The 18,387-nt window shown below is 43.6% G+C and overlaps 1 protein-coding gene across 7 annotated transcripts in view; it reads right to left on the bottom strand.

Moving 5' to 3' along the window:
• Nucleotides 1–18,387, bottom strand: part of ABI3BP (ABI family member 3 binding protein) — a 252,621-nt gene that overhangs the window by 13,972 nt on the left and 220,262 nt on the right. For 6 of the 7 annotated variants that reach the window (XM_075542610.1, XM_075542611.1, XM_075542612.1 and 3 more), the window contains 5 exons: nt 17,857–17,961; nt 13,376–13,504; nt 12,839–12,907; nt 9,974–10,183; nt 2,536–2,644 (listed from right to left, as the gene is read on the bottom strand). In XM_075542610.1, coding sequence (XP_075398725.1) covers nt 2,536–2,644; nt 9,974–10,183; nt 12,839–12,907; nt 13,376–13,504; nt 17,857–17,961 — 622 coding nt within the window. The remainder of the gene's footprint in view (nt 1–2,535; nt 2,645–9,973; nt 10,184–12,838; nt 12,908–13,375; nt 13,505–17,856; nt 17,962–18,387) is intronic. The other variant, XM_075542615.1, reaches the window with a different exon arrangement.

Here is an 18,387-nt window from a genome sequence, read left to right as displayed (position 1 = left end):
AATGCCGGTTTAATAGAACAAAGTGTTCTTGCATTGAGGGAGTACATGAGTGGAGGTCCAATGTCCATCTGCTACCTTAATACTAAACCTATAAATATATGCACATAGATCTATTTCCCTATCATCCTATATAGGTATATTTACATATGTATTTATATGCCTGTATTTAGATGTATTTATGTACATATGTACATAAATATTTATATGCCTCTATAGATGCCCTTTTCCTCCTAGCTCTTTCCTCTATTTCCTTTTACTTTCCTCTTGTCCCACTGTCATGATCAGCCTTCATTTGGGTTTCAGTAATTTGAGAGGAAACCTTTTTTACTCTACTTTTTACCTTTAGTTACTACCATGTCCTCAAAAAAGCTACTAAGATAGGTTCACATATGCTATTTATCAGAATACGAAAGCCAAAAAATACCAGAAAAATGGATAAAATCCATGACTGAAAACAGCAACAGAAACAACAGTACATGCTTCTGAAACCGTGTGGTTTGGAGCATCACTGTAATTGGGTAATAATGACAGCTCTGATCAGAGCACATTCCAAGGTTCAAATGGTTAGCATAGAGTTTTAGCTGTGCAGTTATACTGGTGCATATAAATTTGGCTTATGAAAAATATCTTCTATTGCAACTACAAATTGTTTACAAACAAATTTATTTAAAATCTCACTGGAATAACTGTTCTATGTTCTGGCTCTGAAGAAACAGGTACACTTGAGACACTCAGAGACCGCATGACTCAGAAAAGGAACATAATGAACATTTAGAAACTGGTTGTCTTTCAATGATGATGCTATTACACAGCCCACTTTAAGCCTATGATATGACCTTATTTGGCAATAGGGCCTTTGAAGATGTTATTAGTTAACATGAGGTTACATGGGAGGAGCCTACTTCATAAGCCCATCTTATTGATGTCCTTATAAAAGAGAAAAAACAGAGTGACAGAGGACAGATTGAGGTGTGGAGATGCATCTATAAGCATAGGAATGCCCAGGGTTACCAGAAGTTGAGAGAGAAGATAAGATCTTACTCTAGTCTAGAACCTTCAGAGAAAATATTAGCCCATTAAAACCCTAAATTCAGACTACTAGCCTCCAGAGCAAGGAGATAATACATTTCTGTTGTTTAAATCTACAAACTTTATGGTACAATATCTTTGATGTCACATGAAAGTAAAATTTTAGGATCATCCAAAAACGGTTGTAGTGGTACTTTGACAGGGAAATACCAAAGATTCAGGCTAGACTCAGAAGAGGACCTGGAGCACAGGGTACCATTGCTGATGTCAGATGGATCTTGGCTCAAAGCAGAGAATACCAGAAAGATGCCTACTCGTATTTCATCGACTGTGCTGAGGCATTCAACTATGTGGATAATAATAAATTATGGATAAAATTATTGAGAAGAATGGACATTCTAGAGCACATCATTGTGTTCATGAGGAACTTGTGCATGGATCAGTTTGGGGAACGGAACGAAGGCATACCACATGGTTGAAAATGAGGACAGGTATTTGGCAGGGTTGTATTTTTTCACCACACTTATTCAATCTGTATGCTGAGAAATCAAAGAATGTGGATTATATGAAGAAGAATGTGGCATCAGGATTGGAGGAAGGCTTATCAATAGCCTGTGATATGCAGACGACACATCTTGCTCACTGAAAGTGAGGAGGACTTGAACCACTTGCCAATGAAGATCAAGGATTGCAGCCTTCAGTGTAAATTACGACTTAATGTCAAGAACACCGAAAGCTTCACAAATGGACCCATAAGTAACATCCTGATAAAAGGAGTAAAGGGTGAAGTGATCAAGGATCCACAATCAATGCTCATGGAAGCAGCAGTCAAGAGATCAAATGATGAGTTGCATTAGGTAAATCTGCACTGGACTGCTTAGGAATAGAAGTACAGAAGGGCAAGGATGGTACTTTGAGGCCTAAGATGCTCCTGAGTCAAGCTGTGGCATTTCCAATGGCCTCACATGCGTGTGAAAGTGGAACACCGAGAAAATAAGACGGAAGAAGAATTGATGTGCTTGAACTGTGGTGCTGGAGGGAATTATTGAACGTAGCATGAACAAACAGATCAGCCTCGGAGGACGTTCAACCAGAGCATCCTGGGAAGACTGAGGGCATGGTGTCAGCAGAAGCCAGTCCCCGGAGAAGGCCATCATGCTAGATAAAAGGGGAGGGCAGGGGAAAGGGAAACGCCTTTGATGAGATGGACCGACACAGTGGCTACAGTGATGCGCTCCGACCGCGGATCAGTTGTGAGGACGGTGCAAGCGTGGGCGGTGTTTCATTCTGTTTCACACAGGGACACCATGACTTGGAACTGACCCGAGGGCACCTAAAAACAATACATGTAACCGCAGAGGAATCTGGTGTGTGTACCGAAATCCATGGGATACAACGCAAACGGCACTCTCCGTAAAGACAGGCCACTGTAATGTCATCCTGCGGCTGGGGCAACGCCTTTTGCATTCTCGACGCTCACCATGCTGTGAGAGCATGGTAGCTTACCTTGTGTTCGGTTTTAGATTTTCCACTGTAGAAAAGGTTTGATTTGTAACTTGAATGGATTTGTTCTTCCGGCTGAATGTGCCGTTTTCTCTGGATATAACTTCATATTCTGAAAACGGGGTAAAAAAAACAGCAGTTTCTTGATTTTTATGACCTATTTAATTGTCCCTAAGGAGAACAGCAAAATAAAGTCACTCTCACAGACGTGAGTCATTTAGATTAGTAATCGAGAGACATATTGATCGTATACATTGGCAAGATCCAGATGAGGAAGACTAGTGATTGAGGATGGTCCCAGCCCTTTTGGCACTTGCTAGTTGAGCATCTGGGACCAGCAAAGCCAGAATGTGCTCCGACGGTTGCCCTGGGTAGTGGTGACCTCTGGGTCTGTGAGGTGGCTCATATCCAATCATTATTGGAAAGCCCATGGCAGGAAAAGCATCTCAAAGGAGTGGTGTGTCTGTCTGTAGAAGTCATGATTTCTACTCGAGAGGGCTTTATAACAGAGGTGTGACAAAGACCAAGGACAGCTAAGTGTTACCGCTACTACAAATGGCTGAGTGAAAAATCACAATAGCAAGGCACTGTACACTACACAGTAAGGTATACATTTCTGTAGTTCACTAGTTTGAACTATAGCCTGATGGCATTTTTGCAACTATACCATACACAAGAGATGCTCCCTCAATTATTTTCTTGCTATTGAAGAAAAAAATTCATGAAGGTCTACGTGATTTTCAATTAAAGGCATCTTTCTATGAACTTGAAGGGCTAATCAAAAGAGAAAAGCCTTCAGAATAAGAGAAGATGCTCTAAAAAGTTCCTAGTTTTTCTTGCTTTCAAGTGGAATTTGGTTTAGTGCATGTGATAAGATTACATCACTCACTCACTCACTCACTCACTCACTCTCCTCGAGTCGGTTCTGAATCAGAACAAGCCTAGAAGACAGGGTAGAACTTTTTCTGTGGGTTCAGGGACTAACTCTTTAGGAGAAGAAAGTCTCATCTTTCTCCTGTGATAAGAATAGAGAAGTTTAAAAAAGAAAGAAAAGAGTAGAAAAATCAAATGACCACACAAAAACCTCACTCAAGATCAGTACATGGATGTTGGACATCATGGAAAGGTGGTAGGACCAGAGGAATTGGTAACTTATTAGAGATTTCTGCTGATAGCTCCCATACCAAAGGCAGGAGATGGATATTGGAAGTAAAATAGAAACTATTCTACATAGACCTAAAATCACTCATTTTTATTTTTGAAGTATTAATCCACTGCTCACATATTGACATGATTAGGTTCTAAAGAAGTTGTTGTGCAGAAACTGGCATTGTGGATAAATGAAGGATGACCATGTCAGATCTCAAAATGGAGGCTGATGACATCCTCACCCGACTGCCCTGGCCACATAACTGTCACCATTACAGCCCGCTGTGTGACTCTGTCCGACCACCTCAATGCTCATTTGTGCAAGGCGCGTGTCATCAGTGTGCACAATCAATGGGAAATGCTAATAATGAGCTAGTTGATAAAGGAGGTTTGAACCCCAAAAGGCAGAAGGACTCCTGAGCAATGTTGCAGGAGTTCCCCTCCACGAACACAACATTTCACTCCAGGGCAGCAGGCAGCATATCTGGATCTCACCAGGACAGCCCTTAGACTCCAACCATCAGAGGATTAAGCACTGGTGTTCAATATTGGCTATGAAGACGATTTGTCATTCAGTTCCATTTTGATCCCAGCCTTACTCTCAGTTGAGTCTATTCTGGTGGAGAGAGGAGTCTCTTAAATCCATATCTGTCCATTTTTTATCGTTTCCTTAGTTGTGAGGGAATATTTGCTAGAAGTATTTATTTCAAAAGTAATAAAAATGAAGTAAAATTAAATTTTAAAAATGGAAACAGCATAGTTTAATGGAAAAAGGCAAACCACTTTCCCTAAATTCACTGTTTCCCCTTCTGAAAAATGTCAAAAATATCTGTTTCATATTGTTATATGTGATGATTAAATTAGGAGCATGTGAAGAGTGCTTAATAGTATTTTACATTAATTTCGCTCAGCATGTGGTAGCAGTTATTGTTGCTTTTATTATTGCTACACTGGTTTTAGGAAACGCTAAAACAATTTCCCTGATTTTGTATATTGACTATAAAGGTCAGAAACAAACTCTCCTAAACTAAGGTTATTATTTTTCATCACAGTGTTCTAGCATCTAAATAAAATATATCCCATGAGCTGGGAAAATAAGTTCATTTATTCTCCTATGGGTTTACCAGAAAAGAGACCAGTTCCATTTTATGGCTCTGTTCCCAGGCGTTTGTATTCTGCACAAAGTGGACGTTTGGCTCGAAATGAAATTACTCTGGTAATGGCCGAAGGGGTGTGGGGCTGGTTTTCTATTTAGCTACAACATGTTTTCACGATCCTCGGTGTCCCTTGGGCGTCAGTCCTCGTGCTTCAGCTGCCTCCGAGAGTTCACTTCGACTCTGTTTTCATGGAATTTATTCCATCTCGGCCTGCACATCCAGGGTTTGGAATCCATTCAACGGCAACAACTTTGTTTCTACTGTGTTTTTTGGAGGCTTGTATCAGGATATAGAAGGGTCCCCCCTCAATCTGCATCATAAACTCAGTTTGTGAGAACCAAGATGGAAGATCATTAGAGACTAGATAGTGTCTTCTTCCTCTAGAAGGATACTCCCTGGGATAGCAGCCATGAGCCATGGGCCGAACGAGCACTTGAAGTGTGACTAGGATGACCAGGGAACTACATTTTGAAAAAGTATTGACTTGTGATTAATTTTAAGTCAGATAGCCAAGTAACTGGTGGCTGCTGTGCTGGACAGTCCAGTTCAAGGTTCTCTCAAATCTCTTAGGTTCAATCTAGATGGTCAGAAAGTACTAGACTTCAGGATTGTTTGCCTTGGGAAATTATTTTCCCAAAGGTCCTTGGGAATTATGAACAGTTCATACACAAAAGAGATATCAAAAAAACCCTAAAAATGAGTGGCTATCTTGGTTGTAAAGGGGCTGTTTTACCCACTGCTGTCAAGTTGACTCCAACTCATAGCAACTGCATACAACAAGACTACTCCCTAGCATTGCTGAGGTGGCAGATTTTGGGGGGGAAGATGGTCTCTTTTTTTCTTCTGTGGAGTCGCTGCTATGTTTAAACTGCTCACCTTCCAGTGAGCAGCCCAGGGCTTACCGCAGTGTGGAGCCCAGGCTTCTTAAGGATGCTGTTAATAAAAAACAAAAGCACACACACCAATAAAAGCACTGCCATTGAGTCACCTCTGACTCATAATGGCCCTATATGGCCACAATTCCCGAAGTGGGAGATACTGCCCCCTGTGGGCTCTGCACGGATGCAGGGAGGCTGCCAAAGCAGATACCTACACTTTATCTCAGATTATGGGCTAAAGTACAATCGTTTGTAATTGCCAGGATAGCAATGAGGTTTTTTTCTTTTCTTTTCTGAGAAGGGATTGGTAGGCCCACTACATTTGCAAATCTGTCCTTTATAGGGTTTCTGAGACTCTAAATCTGCGAGGGGGCCAGCCTTATTTTTCTCCTGTGCAGTAGCTGGTGGGCTTTGACCTGCTGACCTTGAAGCTAGAAGCGCAAAGCTTCCCCACAGAGCCGCCAGAATGCTATTACGAAAACTCATTGTAGCTATCAGGGACTTTTCAGTTTCTCTAGGCTGTTTTTATCTTTTAGACCTTGAGAATCATGTGACTGATGAAATCTCTCCACCTCTCTTGGGGGAGGCTAACAGAACATACCAGCTCAAATTGGAGACTCACAGGTGGAAAATGTGCAGGATCCCATGGCACGGGACCGCTGTACTCACTTCTCCCTGGTCCCAGTCAATGGTTTTCATTCCTTGTTTAAGTCATCCCTTTACCCTCTATATTTTAATATATAAATAACATTTACAATTTATAACAAACAATATTTATCATTTGATTGTATTAGTATATTGTTTTACTAACAAATACTTATTATAAATAATATGCATTTCCATGTATTTATTATATAACTCTTGAGAATTTGCATAAGTCGTTTTAAATCGAGGCAGTGTGTTACTCACTACCATCCAGTCCATGCCGACTGAGGGTGACCCTGTAGGCAGAATAGACCGGCACCTGTGGGTCTCTGAGATGGTAACTCTTGTTGCAGTAGAAGGTCTTATCTTTCTCCTGAGGAGACCTTGCAGGTAACAGGCCAACCTGTCACCACCATAAAAAGGCAGTATTGGAGGATCAATAAACGAGCCGTGGAGAGATGCCTGCTCTGAGACTCCCTCGCGTGTTTGCTGGTTAGGCAGCTTTCCTGCAGCCCCATCTCTAGAGGAGGGGCTGGCCCAAGCAGGACTCTGATGCAGTGATTTGTTTGACTCCAGTGGTCTCACTGAAACAAGTATTTCTGTCAACTAACTGTTCTCTTGGTAAAGGGACTTGTTTAATTTAGTCTAAGAGGGAGGAATCGTATCACTGCCACACTGTAGAAAAATGAATGCCTTACAATATTGGTAGAGCCAACCCTGCTTCAGCACCAAGACAACACTTTCCATGACCTGCTATTTGGTTATGTATCAAAGAATCAGCTGCAAAGAGCATCTTTGGTTTGGGACGTTCCTCATCTGCCACGTGGCCGTTTCACTCTTTCTGTACTTGAAACTTTGGTGGCACATTGTGCCAATTTTCATTTGGCCCAATTTTTAAACGTTTATTTAATAATATAAAGGGGGTGGGTGTCAGAAAGTCATTTTTTAAATTCCATTTTCCATGAACTTTCTGAGAACCACTCATTTTTTCACAAAAGATTAGCACTATCAAAACAGATCTATAAAAGCTCCATTCATAACTTTAAAAATATAATTTGAAAAAATTTGATCCTTCAAAACTCCAGTTTTATAATATTCTTTTTTATGAACTATACTTTCACTTTTAGCATTTTAATCATAATGGCAGTTTCACCAACAACATGATTAAAATGCAATGCTAGTGTTTATGTTAAACATTTTGAGAGTTGACTGTATTTAATGTGATACAAATATGGTAAAAACAGTCTTTCAAGTATGTGTCCATGTTTCTTATTTACAAACATTGTGTTTTATTTCTAGCTTAATAACATAAAGAAGAGCCAAAAGGACCTGACAGAATATTTGGTCATCCCTCCTAAAGGCTTTTGTTGTTTTCTAGCGAGCTAATTCACTTAACAGGGAAATTTATGTATTGATAAGATTGGAACATCAATTTCTGTATTGATAAGATTGGAACATCATAGGCTGGGCAATATCACTCTAAAATAACAATGGCAGCACTATTTCTAGTCCTTCTACCGCACTGTTGTCACGAATGAATGACAAACATTAATTTAACCAATTCTAATTTCTGCTACACATTCAAGTGTCCTGTTTAATTTTAGCATCACAATAAATTGGTAACAATAGGACATTATTATCCCGTTTTACAGATAAGAAAACTAAGGCTTAAAGAGGCTAATAATATACCCAAACCTGCATATCTAGAACAGAGCCAGTCTATAATTTAATCTATGCTATTGTGCTCTGGACATATCACACCCAACAATTTATAGTCATTTAACTTTAAGATGTCCAAGAACCCACGCTGTGACCAGGTTCTCGGGTGGGCGCACTTCTACTTCCATGTAGAAGGAGCATGGAGAGCAGTGTGTTAGAATACATGCACCACAGTGAATGTGGGTCTGTCAAATAAAAGGATTAAACAGAAGTCAACTCGGGAGAAAAGTTTTGTGGGGGGGAACCTCAATTTCACTCCTTGCCCACTCTCCACCCTGTGTATCGGATTGTCCTAGTTTACCCGACAGCCTCTCGGGTGGCCCCTCTAATCCACCTATCTTCATCAGGTGTGGCGGTTCCTGGACTCCAGGGACTTAGGTCGTTGCTATGTTCTCCCCTGAATGGAGGCTGTTTGCCACCCTCTCCCCTGGCTCTCCTGGGTGGTAACATGGTCTGTGTTCCACTGTGGTAGTTACAGAATTTCGTCTGAACTTGATAAAGTGAAGGGGTATAGTTAGCCTGTCAATCAGGTCACAACCTGATGATGCCTCTTAGTCGGTGTGACCTTCTCATGAGGAGGATTCTGGGAACGTCCTTCCTCTCTTTCACTCTGGAAGTGGGCTACACTCTCTCTCTGCTTCACCTTTTCTTCTTGAGGAGACACACTGGAGCGGGGGAGCCACGTGGAGCCATGCTAATGGCAGCCGGAGCCCTGCAGATGTGTCCACTGCCACTGGATCCACAAGACTGTTCACCTACCGCCCTGAGATCTTCCTGTATTCTGCATCATTGCATGTCACTGAGTGAGTCTGAAGAGTGATGTATGGACTGGTATCAGACTTATGGGCTAATATTGGACTTGATCTGTACAGAGCGGGGATGTTTTCTTTTTCTTTCTGTTTTGTTTCAGTTTGCTTTTTACAGTGATTTCTGTGATATACAATTGCTCTTCCCTAGATTTGTTTCTCTGGTCAACCTGGACAAACACATCAACTATTTGCCTAAAGGCTGGCACTTCAAATCTGTCCAGTGATAATGTGGAAAAGGGGGCTGGAGATCTGCTTTTCATAACGGCTATAGCCAAGAAAACCCTGTAACACATGGTGTTTCCACGCATCACAAGCAACCGGATGGCAACAAATTTGGTTTTGTATTGTTGAAATTTTCTTATTTGACTATCACTAAGGGTCAAATTCTCTTCTGATAAGTTAACCACATTCAAGACACAACTCAGTCTTTTATCTATTACAATCACTTTCGGAGTATAGGAAGTAAAAATAAAATATAAGAGGGTATAGAGTGAAAATTTCATGAGATGAGTAGAAAATTGAGCAAGAATAGATAACTTTAAAATTTCTCCTAGAACTATGGTAATAACTTTGACCTGTGTTAAAGGCCTAGTCAATCTAGAGTTTGGGTTGGCGAAGGAAAGGTATTTTTTAAATATGTGGTGTTTCTGTCGAAAGACACACAGCAATAGTTACTACGTGTCCTGCTCAGTGCTGTCAATCACACTCTTCATGTGGAATAACGGCTGCCACCCTCAGGAAAGTGAATTCACAAATCTCCAGCAAGAGCAAAACAGCTCACCTAATTTATGTGATTCTCTTAGATTTACTTCATGCTGCGAAAAAGCTCAAGAGCACACCTTAAGAGAGCTGCTAACTTCCCAGAGAGCCTGTAATAAGGAAAAGCTCCAACACCTCCAACACTGCCTAAGCCCGTCCCAACATATAAGACTTTTGTAAGCTGCTCCCGGCCGGGGTCCACCGGGACTTGCTCCTCCTTCGGCAGAATGCTGAGGTCAGAATTTCAACCGAAGCACCCGACTTTCACATTTATGCCATTATCAAAGTTCCTACCATGGTCAAGGCCCTTGTGCCATGATCTTACCAGTGACAGTGTCGTTGTGTGGTTTCTCCCAATCTAAGATGACAAAGGAGGGGCACCCTTCCACGGTGACCACAGTGAGGTTGGTGGGCGGGTTCTGCGGCGGGCTGCTGGCATTCAGCTGGGGAACCTCTTCTTGGGGGAACAGCCTGACGGAGTCGGTGATGGAGCACGGTTGATTGTCAGGCTTTGGGATGTATCGCACGTGAGACGCTAAAAGAGAATGCCGAGGTTTAGCATCTGCGAGCCCGTGATGAAGAAAATGAGCTCAGCAATACGGCGGAACCTTCGAGGGACCCTGGCCTCATGTTGTGAGCAGATGGAGAAAAACCGTGCTGTGGACGGTGTGCAATTCCACAAGCTAGTCCCTGGGATACACGCCCTGGAGTCCATCACTTGGGGCTACCAGCAGAAGCTAAACCTGGTTAGAGAAGTAGATCGCCATCCTTCTGAGCATGGCTTGAATGAGGGGACGGAGCCAGACGTGCTGAACACGGAGAGGAGGTGCTGACCACACTTTACCCAGACCCCAGGCGGAGCCATCACAGAGCAACAGACACGTGGCTGTGCCACACGAAGTCGGTGCGTGCAATGGTTTAGCTGTGTGAAATCTCATGCTGTGTTGCTTTTGCTGTTCATCCGGTCTTGCCTCAAAGAGGTCACACACGGAGAAAAAATATTTGCAAAAGCATATATCTGAAAAAGGACTCGTTTCCAGAAAAATATATAGACTTTTGAAATGCAATAAGAAAAAAGCAACTTAGCAAAGCAAGGCAAGTAATTATTTTGAACGAACACTCCATCAAAAAACATATATGTAGCACCAGTAAGTACATGAAAAGATATTCACTGGGAAGATGAAGCACTGACAAATATTACTCCCCACTACCTATAAAAGCTAAGATAAAATGACCAACCCTAAAATTAAAAATATTAAGTGTGTCAAAGAATCAGAATTCTGATCTTGGAAGATAATTTCTTTGGAAAATATAAGGAGACTTCAAATTTTCATGGGCAAATGGAATTAAAAGACAATGAAAAAATTCCATGAGCTTTTTGTAGTAGGGCAGCTCCTTAAAATGTTAAATATATACCTATGATATAGGCTGCACTTCTCAGGTATTTATCCGAAAGGAATAAAAGCACATGTCTATCCATACATGAATATTCATAGTAGGTGTATTGGTAATAGTAAAAAAAGTAGAAACAATCCAAATTTCATGAGCAGGGTAATGAATAAACAAATTAATGTATATCATACAATAGAATATTAAAAAAAACAAACAAACACCCAAACTAACAACAAAACCCCAAACTCACTGCCAGTGAGCCATTTCTGACTCATAGTGAACATGTAAGGCAGAGAAGAACTACCCTGTGGGTTTCTGAGATTATAACTCTTTACAGGAGTAGAAAGGCTCACCCAGGGACTGACTGGCGGATTTGAACTGCTGACCTTGAAGTTAGCAGCTCAACGTGCAACCCACTATGCCGCCAGGGCACCTCAATGGAATACTAGTTGGTAATAGGAAAGTAGTGGACTATTAATATACCATATCTACTGTGTATAAGCCGAGTATATACTCATGTATAAGCACAAAAATGTGCTGAAAAACGGGTTCGGCTTATACACGGGTCAGTGTTACCCCAGCGAGGTGTAACATCTTACTGTGATTGCCGTTTCTCCACTGCTCATTCAAAGCCCCGCTGACACTGCAGGGCTTTGAATGTTTGTTTACTTACATTAACCAATCAGAGCCTTCCTATGACGTGGACAGCTCCGATTCTCAGGAGCACCCATAGTGATTCACTTACACTGGTGGCTGAACTGGTAAGGATGTGTCTGTGGCTGTGCTCCGTCTCTCCCCTCTGGTCTCTGTGTTAATTCACATCCTGCATTTCCCACCCTAGGCTTATACTTGAGTCAATCAGGTTTTCTGGTTTCCCAGGTAATTATTAGGTACCTCGGCTTATACTCGGGTTGGCTTATATTCGAGTATAAACGGTATTCAGCAATATGGATGGATCTTAAAATCTCCACTACACAGATGTTGAAGTAAAGAGCCAAAAAATGTTAAAATAAAAAGAATTCATACTGTTTCATTCATATAAACTTCCACAAAAGCAACCAATCCATTGTATAACAGACCTATGGTTACTCAGGCATGGAGGCAGGAGGACAGAGTAAGAGGGAGAGATTATGAAGCCCCTTGGGGACCCTTGCTCATTATCTTGACTGTGACCGTGGTTATGCGGATAATAAAATGCATCAAGTTACAGGCCTTATTCTAAACTGTCACAGAGGGCAATACTGGCTCCATGCCATATCAGGTTTCCCCTGCTGTGCTATGATAACGGACTGCTCCCCACTATCCACTCCACACCGGGCGAGGAGCTTCCTCCCCAAATCCTGGAAGGATGGAGGGCTTGGCTTTGGGATTGTCTTTTGTCATGAATATTGGCACACTCTACACAGACAGAGCTTGAAGTGTGCCTGTTTGGATGGCCCCTCTTTGGTAGCCCCTTTGGCCGGAGACCATCTGTTCTTGGGTTATGATTGCTTCTTCCTCTTGGGCCCCAGGATGAACAGGTGTGCACAAACCTGAGGCCGACTCGTCAGAATCTCAGCTGTACGCAGTGCTCAAAGCAGAACCACCCAGCCAAGCACTTTCTTCCTGAGCTCATACTAGGTTAATTTACAGAAAATTCCACAAAAAAGCAAGCTTTCTAAATTCATGGGTCAGAGACAAAGAAATCCTTAGCGTAGTGGGTGACTAAGCTTTTGGAGTAATTTGTTACATAGCTGACTAATACCCTCCCCAAAAATAGCCCTGTGAAAAGTGATACTCGGAGCTAAGTTTTGCATACCTGTGAATCTGGGCTTCCCAAGGCGGTCTGTTTCTCTGGTTGGGCTTGTGTTAAAGTCAGTTATATTACCTGTGAAGAGAAGAGTATAAACAGTTTGGGGAAAAAAAAAAGATTATAAACAACTTCACAGTGCAATGAAAAGTATTGACAATCTCTCTGCCAGTGATATAAACTCATTGTGACCCTTGAGGACAGGGTAGAAGGGTCTTTGTGGGTTTCCAAGACTGAGACACACACACACACACACACGATTACTACCTACAAGTTAGTGCTACTTCATAAATTAACATAAACACAATAATTAGTAAAGATATATGATTTAGTAAAAAGTATGAGATAAGCATTTTTAGGAATCAAGTGCAAGACTTTGATTCTTTAATCAAATACTGAAAATAAACAATTTTAAAATATAAAAGAATTATGTTAATCAGAAAATTGAATAAAATAGAAGATACAACTTGGAGCCTTTCCCTAATCTATGTGAATCTGTTGTCCCTTGTACTCAAACATCCCATTAGAACAGGCTGACATACTAACCAAGTTCTTCTCTGGAGGCAGGACTTGTTGGCTGCTTTTGATCTTTCTCTGTGCGTTCTCTGGGGACTTCAGCAGGCCCCAGTGTTGCCCTCAGTGGGGGGGAAGTTACTCGGCCTGATGAAATGATCCCTGTAATGATAAGTTAGAGTACTCAGATATATAGCTGTCCTGCTAACTTTTAAATTTATTTATTCACTAAATATTATTAGGCACTAACCATATGGCTTGGTACTAGAAGGGGGGGCTTCCAAAAGATCATGGAAGAGGTAGAATGAAAAGATAATGGGATTTTGTCACAGACTTTTGGAAGTCACCTCACATAGATAAGCTTAGTGAGAAAGCAAGACCTGGTCCTTGATGAGGATGGCTGGGCAGACCCGGTACATCAGTAGACTGAACCATTACGGATAGTGTGAAATCACTAGGAAGGCAACGAAAGCGGGTGATGACTCTAGGGGTAAAGATGGAGACTACTGAGTGGGCAGGGATGGGTTATAAGAACATACCCGAGGATGTGTCCATGAACAAGACGAGCAGTCGGTAGCTAGACATGAGAGCTGTTTACTGAAAAACCAAGGCAGGGAGTTTAGAAGACCCCACAACAGTCTGAAGTGGCTGGGGCAGTGAGACATGAGAGTGGAGGGGCAGGCAGGTCATGTAGGGCCTAACCGATCAGGCTAGGATTGAACATGATTTTTGGCAACAAGGACCCATTGCCCAATTCAGAACAGGAAAGTAACCTAAGCAGAAAGACGGGGGATTATTTGTTAGTGTGTAAGGCTAGTGGCATAGATGGAGGGCAAGAGACTCAGGCAGTTGTGTATGCGAGAAAAGGTGCCCTTAGGACAGGTGGTATTCATGGTGAACATATGATTGCTAGCCAGCAGGGTGGCAGTGCAAGTTCACCCAGAGGTGCCTTGAGAGAAAGCCTTGCTGAGCTGCTTATGCAAAACCAGCCACTGAACAATTTTTTTATTTAAATTTTTTCTTTTTAAAATCATTTCATTGGGGGATCATACAACTCTTATCACAATCCATCCACTATGTCAAGCACATTTGTACATTTGTTTCCCTTATCATTCTCAAAACATTTGCTTTCTACTTGAGCACTTGGTACCATCTCCTCATTTTCCCCCTCCCTCCCCGTGCCCCTTCTTCATAAACCCTTGATAATTTATAAATTACTATTATTTTGTCATATCTTACACTATCCAATGTCTCCCTTTACCCACTTTTCTGTTGTCCGTCCCCCAGGGAGGAGGTTTTAAGTAGATCATTGTGATCAGTTCCTGCTTTCTCCCTCACCCTCCCTCCACCCTCCAGGATTGCCACTCTCACCACTGGTCCTGAGGGGTTCATCTGTCCTGGATTCCCTGTGTTTCCAGTTCCTATCAGTACCAGTGTACGTCTGGTCTAGCGGGATTTGTAAGGTAGACTTGGGATCATGATATTTGAGGGGAAGAAGCATTCAAGAACCAGAGGAAAGTTGTATGCTTCATCGTTGCTCCCCTGTACCCTGCCTGGCCCGTCTCCTCCCAGCCACTGAACAATCTATGGAGCCGATTTCTACTCTGCCAAATGGGAGGCTGTGTGTGGTGGAGCTTCCTCGAGGGTGACTGTGGCTTGAGGCACAGAACAGAAGAGGCTGTCCGTGGTAGCAGTTGTGGGATTGGAGGCAAGGGCATGCACAAAAGTGATGCAAGGAAATAGAATGACCTGCCATAGAAATGCCGTGAGAAGGCGACAAGAGTGTTATGGTAAGTACTGCGATTCCTGCCTGGTGGCCTGAAATGTGCTCTCACCAATAGGGACTCCTCTCTTCTTGTAAAGACAGGTATAAAGACCCATTCCTCTTAAGGCCTTTTCAAATCAGAATAATCAAATAGAACTTTCCCATTGGGATTCTGAGGCTGTAAACCTTTACAGAAGCAGTGGGCTTGAACTGTCAAGCTTTCAGTTAGTTGAAAACCACTTAACCAATAAGTCTCAATGGCTGTTATATATATATATATAACCTTGTATTGCAGTTTCATATAGGACAGAGGAGAACTATTCCATGTGGTTTCCAAGGTTGGAAATCTTTATGGAAGCAGACAGCCTCGCCTTCTCCCATAGAGAGGCTGGGGGATTTGAACCTCCAACCTTCCCATTAGCAGCCCATTGTTTACCCCCACTGAACCTTAAAAACGTGTAGGCCTCCAATTGGGATGCATCTTAAGTTCCAGGCAGGTCTGGGTATTGAGAGCAGTAGAATGGAAGCTAGATTGGGTTTCATGTTCTTCATTGACAATTAACTATTCTCAAACAATAGACAGAGGATACAAGACTGATCCAAGGACCATGCCCATACGGAATCCCAGCCTGGGCCACACAAGAAGGCATGGGACAATCAAGAGAAGTTGACCTGAAGTCTGCATGAGGTTTTCAGTTAGCAGTCATCAGGAAACGCTGGCCCAGTGGTTTCTTCCAGACCGAGTCCTGGAGGACACGCAGGCCTCCGCAGACTGGACACAGGAGGAAAATAGAAGCTATTCCCGTATGGCCTAGTGGCGTGTTCATGGGCGCATGTGAGAGAGCCTGAGAGGACTCCCAGAACGCTTTGTTGGCTTCCCAAATCCAGGATGAACTTTCTGCATGCGAAGCCGGCCAAATCCACACACATGCTTTTGACTACACCCTCGGTGTAGTCACTGCCTTTGAGTTAGAAGTAGATAGCAAGAATAATGAGTCTCAGTTAATCTCAGGACACAATGTGTTTTCAGGCCTTCTACATGCGCGTTCATACTTAGTGATGGAAACGAACACGTAATTTAGATGGTAAGTACCAGCTGTCGCTCAAGACGTGGACTATTTTGCTGAAGAAGTCCCCCGAGTCGCCCATGGGGGACATGCCAGCTATCGCTTTCAGTCTGTGACTCATTCCGTCTGAGCTGCAGGCTATTGGAGCTCAAGGCAGAGCTGTTAAATTAATGAGTCAAACATGTTCTTGTGCAGGGAAGACTGAAGTTAAGGAGCAAGGCCTTGAAAAATCAGCCGTTGAGAACCCGTGTCGCCAGCACAGGTCTACCGCAACACACACGAGGCTGGCTGACCTGGGAAGGCACTGGCAGCGGGACGAGAGGGAAAATCATCCGAGGGCTCACCGTGCACAGGATACACCCTAAGAGCTCTGCACCCCCTGCCCTCTCTACCTCGTGACAAGAGCCACGTAGTTACACCCGCTCACCAGTTTCAAATTTCACAGTGTACTTTGTCTTGATTCCAACTGCGAAATACTGAGGAGGTATATATTGATGGGACAGGAGGAAGGAAAGATCAGGAACATGCTATGATTTTTCTAGCAGGTCCTGGTGGAAGGGCTCCTAATAGAAACATTGCCCTGGACTGGGTCTATTCTCATCGATACTTAATTTTGTTTCTTGATTCACTGTTATTACTTATCAATTATCCATGATGCATGAAGCACGGAGCTCCCAGGAATCCCACATGGCTAACTCCCCTCGGAACGGTTGCCTTGAAAGACAGGCCTGGCAACTGCTTCTGGAAGGCCATGGCCTTGGCCTCCTCTGGAGTTCTACTCGACACTTCCGGGGTCACCTTGAGTCAGATGGACTTGATGGCAACTGGCTTGGTTGTCGCCGTTGCTTTAATGCCGTCGCTACTGGGTTTGGTTCCAGGAATTCAGATAACAGACCAAGGTCTCTGTCATCACTGAACTGGCAGTCTCCGGAGGGGTGACAAGTGTGCAAACAATTAATTGCTCCGATGGAGGTATGAATCCGGCATCAGGGAAGCAGAGAAGAACACGCCAAGGTGAAGACAGCGTCAAGAAAGGGATGAGATCTGAGCGGAAGTATGCCAGGTGACTGTACAGGGGGTGGGCGGCAGTGGGAGAGGGAGTGCCATTCTGTGAGGATCGGCATGCAGGTGAGAGGTGAGAAACAGCTTGGCTTCTGACACCTGCTCCGGCCTCGTTGCACAGGCTACACCTGCATAGCCACCCTGAATATTCCTGTTCCAAGACCACACCACCACCACAGCACCATCATGGGGGGACCAACATGAAGGCTGGGGGCGTGGGCGCTTTCCGTGAGATGTATGGAGTTTCACTCCAGGAGGCAGTCATGATGAGCTGGTGACAGGGATTCACATTTCCATTTCTCCACCCCCTCGCCCCCGGGGTTGACAACACTCAGCATCCCAAAGAAATCTACTGTTGTTAACAAGCAGGAGTCGGGTGGGCTGAGGCGCCAAGCACACGAACACGTGGGAAGAACGCTGGCCAGGCGCACAGGGATGGCTTCTGTTAGCCCATCCGCCCACGGTGAGGGCAGGAAGGTCCTTAAGGCTTGCATGACCCTGTTCAGGCCTCAGGTGCAACGCGCCAACTGGACTTGTCCATTGCCCGGGCTCTCGTGCAAACACTGTGGTTGGCTAGCAGAACCGAAATCAGAGGCAGGAGAAAGGGAGCGATGGCATACCTGCACTCCCGGGCTTTCCAGTGACGTGGTTTCGTGGTAACGGCTTCCTCTGTACCGGCGTAGGTCTGGGTGGCAAGGGCGGCCGGCGAGTGCCTGGCATGGTGGCTGAGAGATAGAGCCGTCAAGTGGAATCACTATCTAACACCACACATTTCCTAACGGGACCTAATAGCACGCTGGTGTATGGGAAACACGTTCAAATTATAGATGAACCTTGATAGACATAGCTGCCATTTGAAGGACGATGGAGACGTGAACACTCTCAGTTTTCTGTGGTGCAGTTTGAAGCACCGTTATCCGCAACTGCCTTTGCTCTTGAGGCTGATTTCTTACACCATCTTACCTTTTCATGTATTCCCTGTTCCCTTTTCCGGGTGGCCCGCTTTATCCTCCAACTTTGTCATTATAATTAGACAAATATATTACAAGTTTCTCAAATAACGGCACCGGAGTAGCCCTAATGATAGAAGTTAGAAACCAGCGTCCGTGGAGAAGGCAGCTCTCCAGGGGTGGTCGTGGCGGATGCACACG

Source organism: Tenrec ecaudatus, chromosome 2, assembly GCF_050624435.1.
Source record: "Tenrec ecaudatus isolate mTenEca1 chromosome 2, mTenEca1.hap1, whole genome shotgun sequence".
NCBI classification, from domain to species: Eukaryota; Metazoa; Chordata; class Mammalia; order Afrosoricida; family Tenrecidae; genus Tenrec; species Tenrec ecaudatus.
This window is presented reverse-complemented; position numbering and strand designations above follow the sequence as displayed.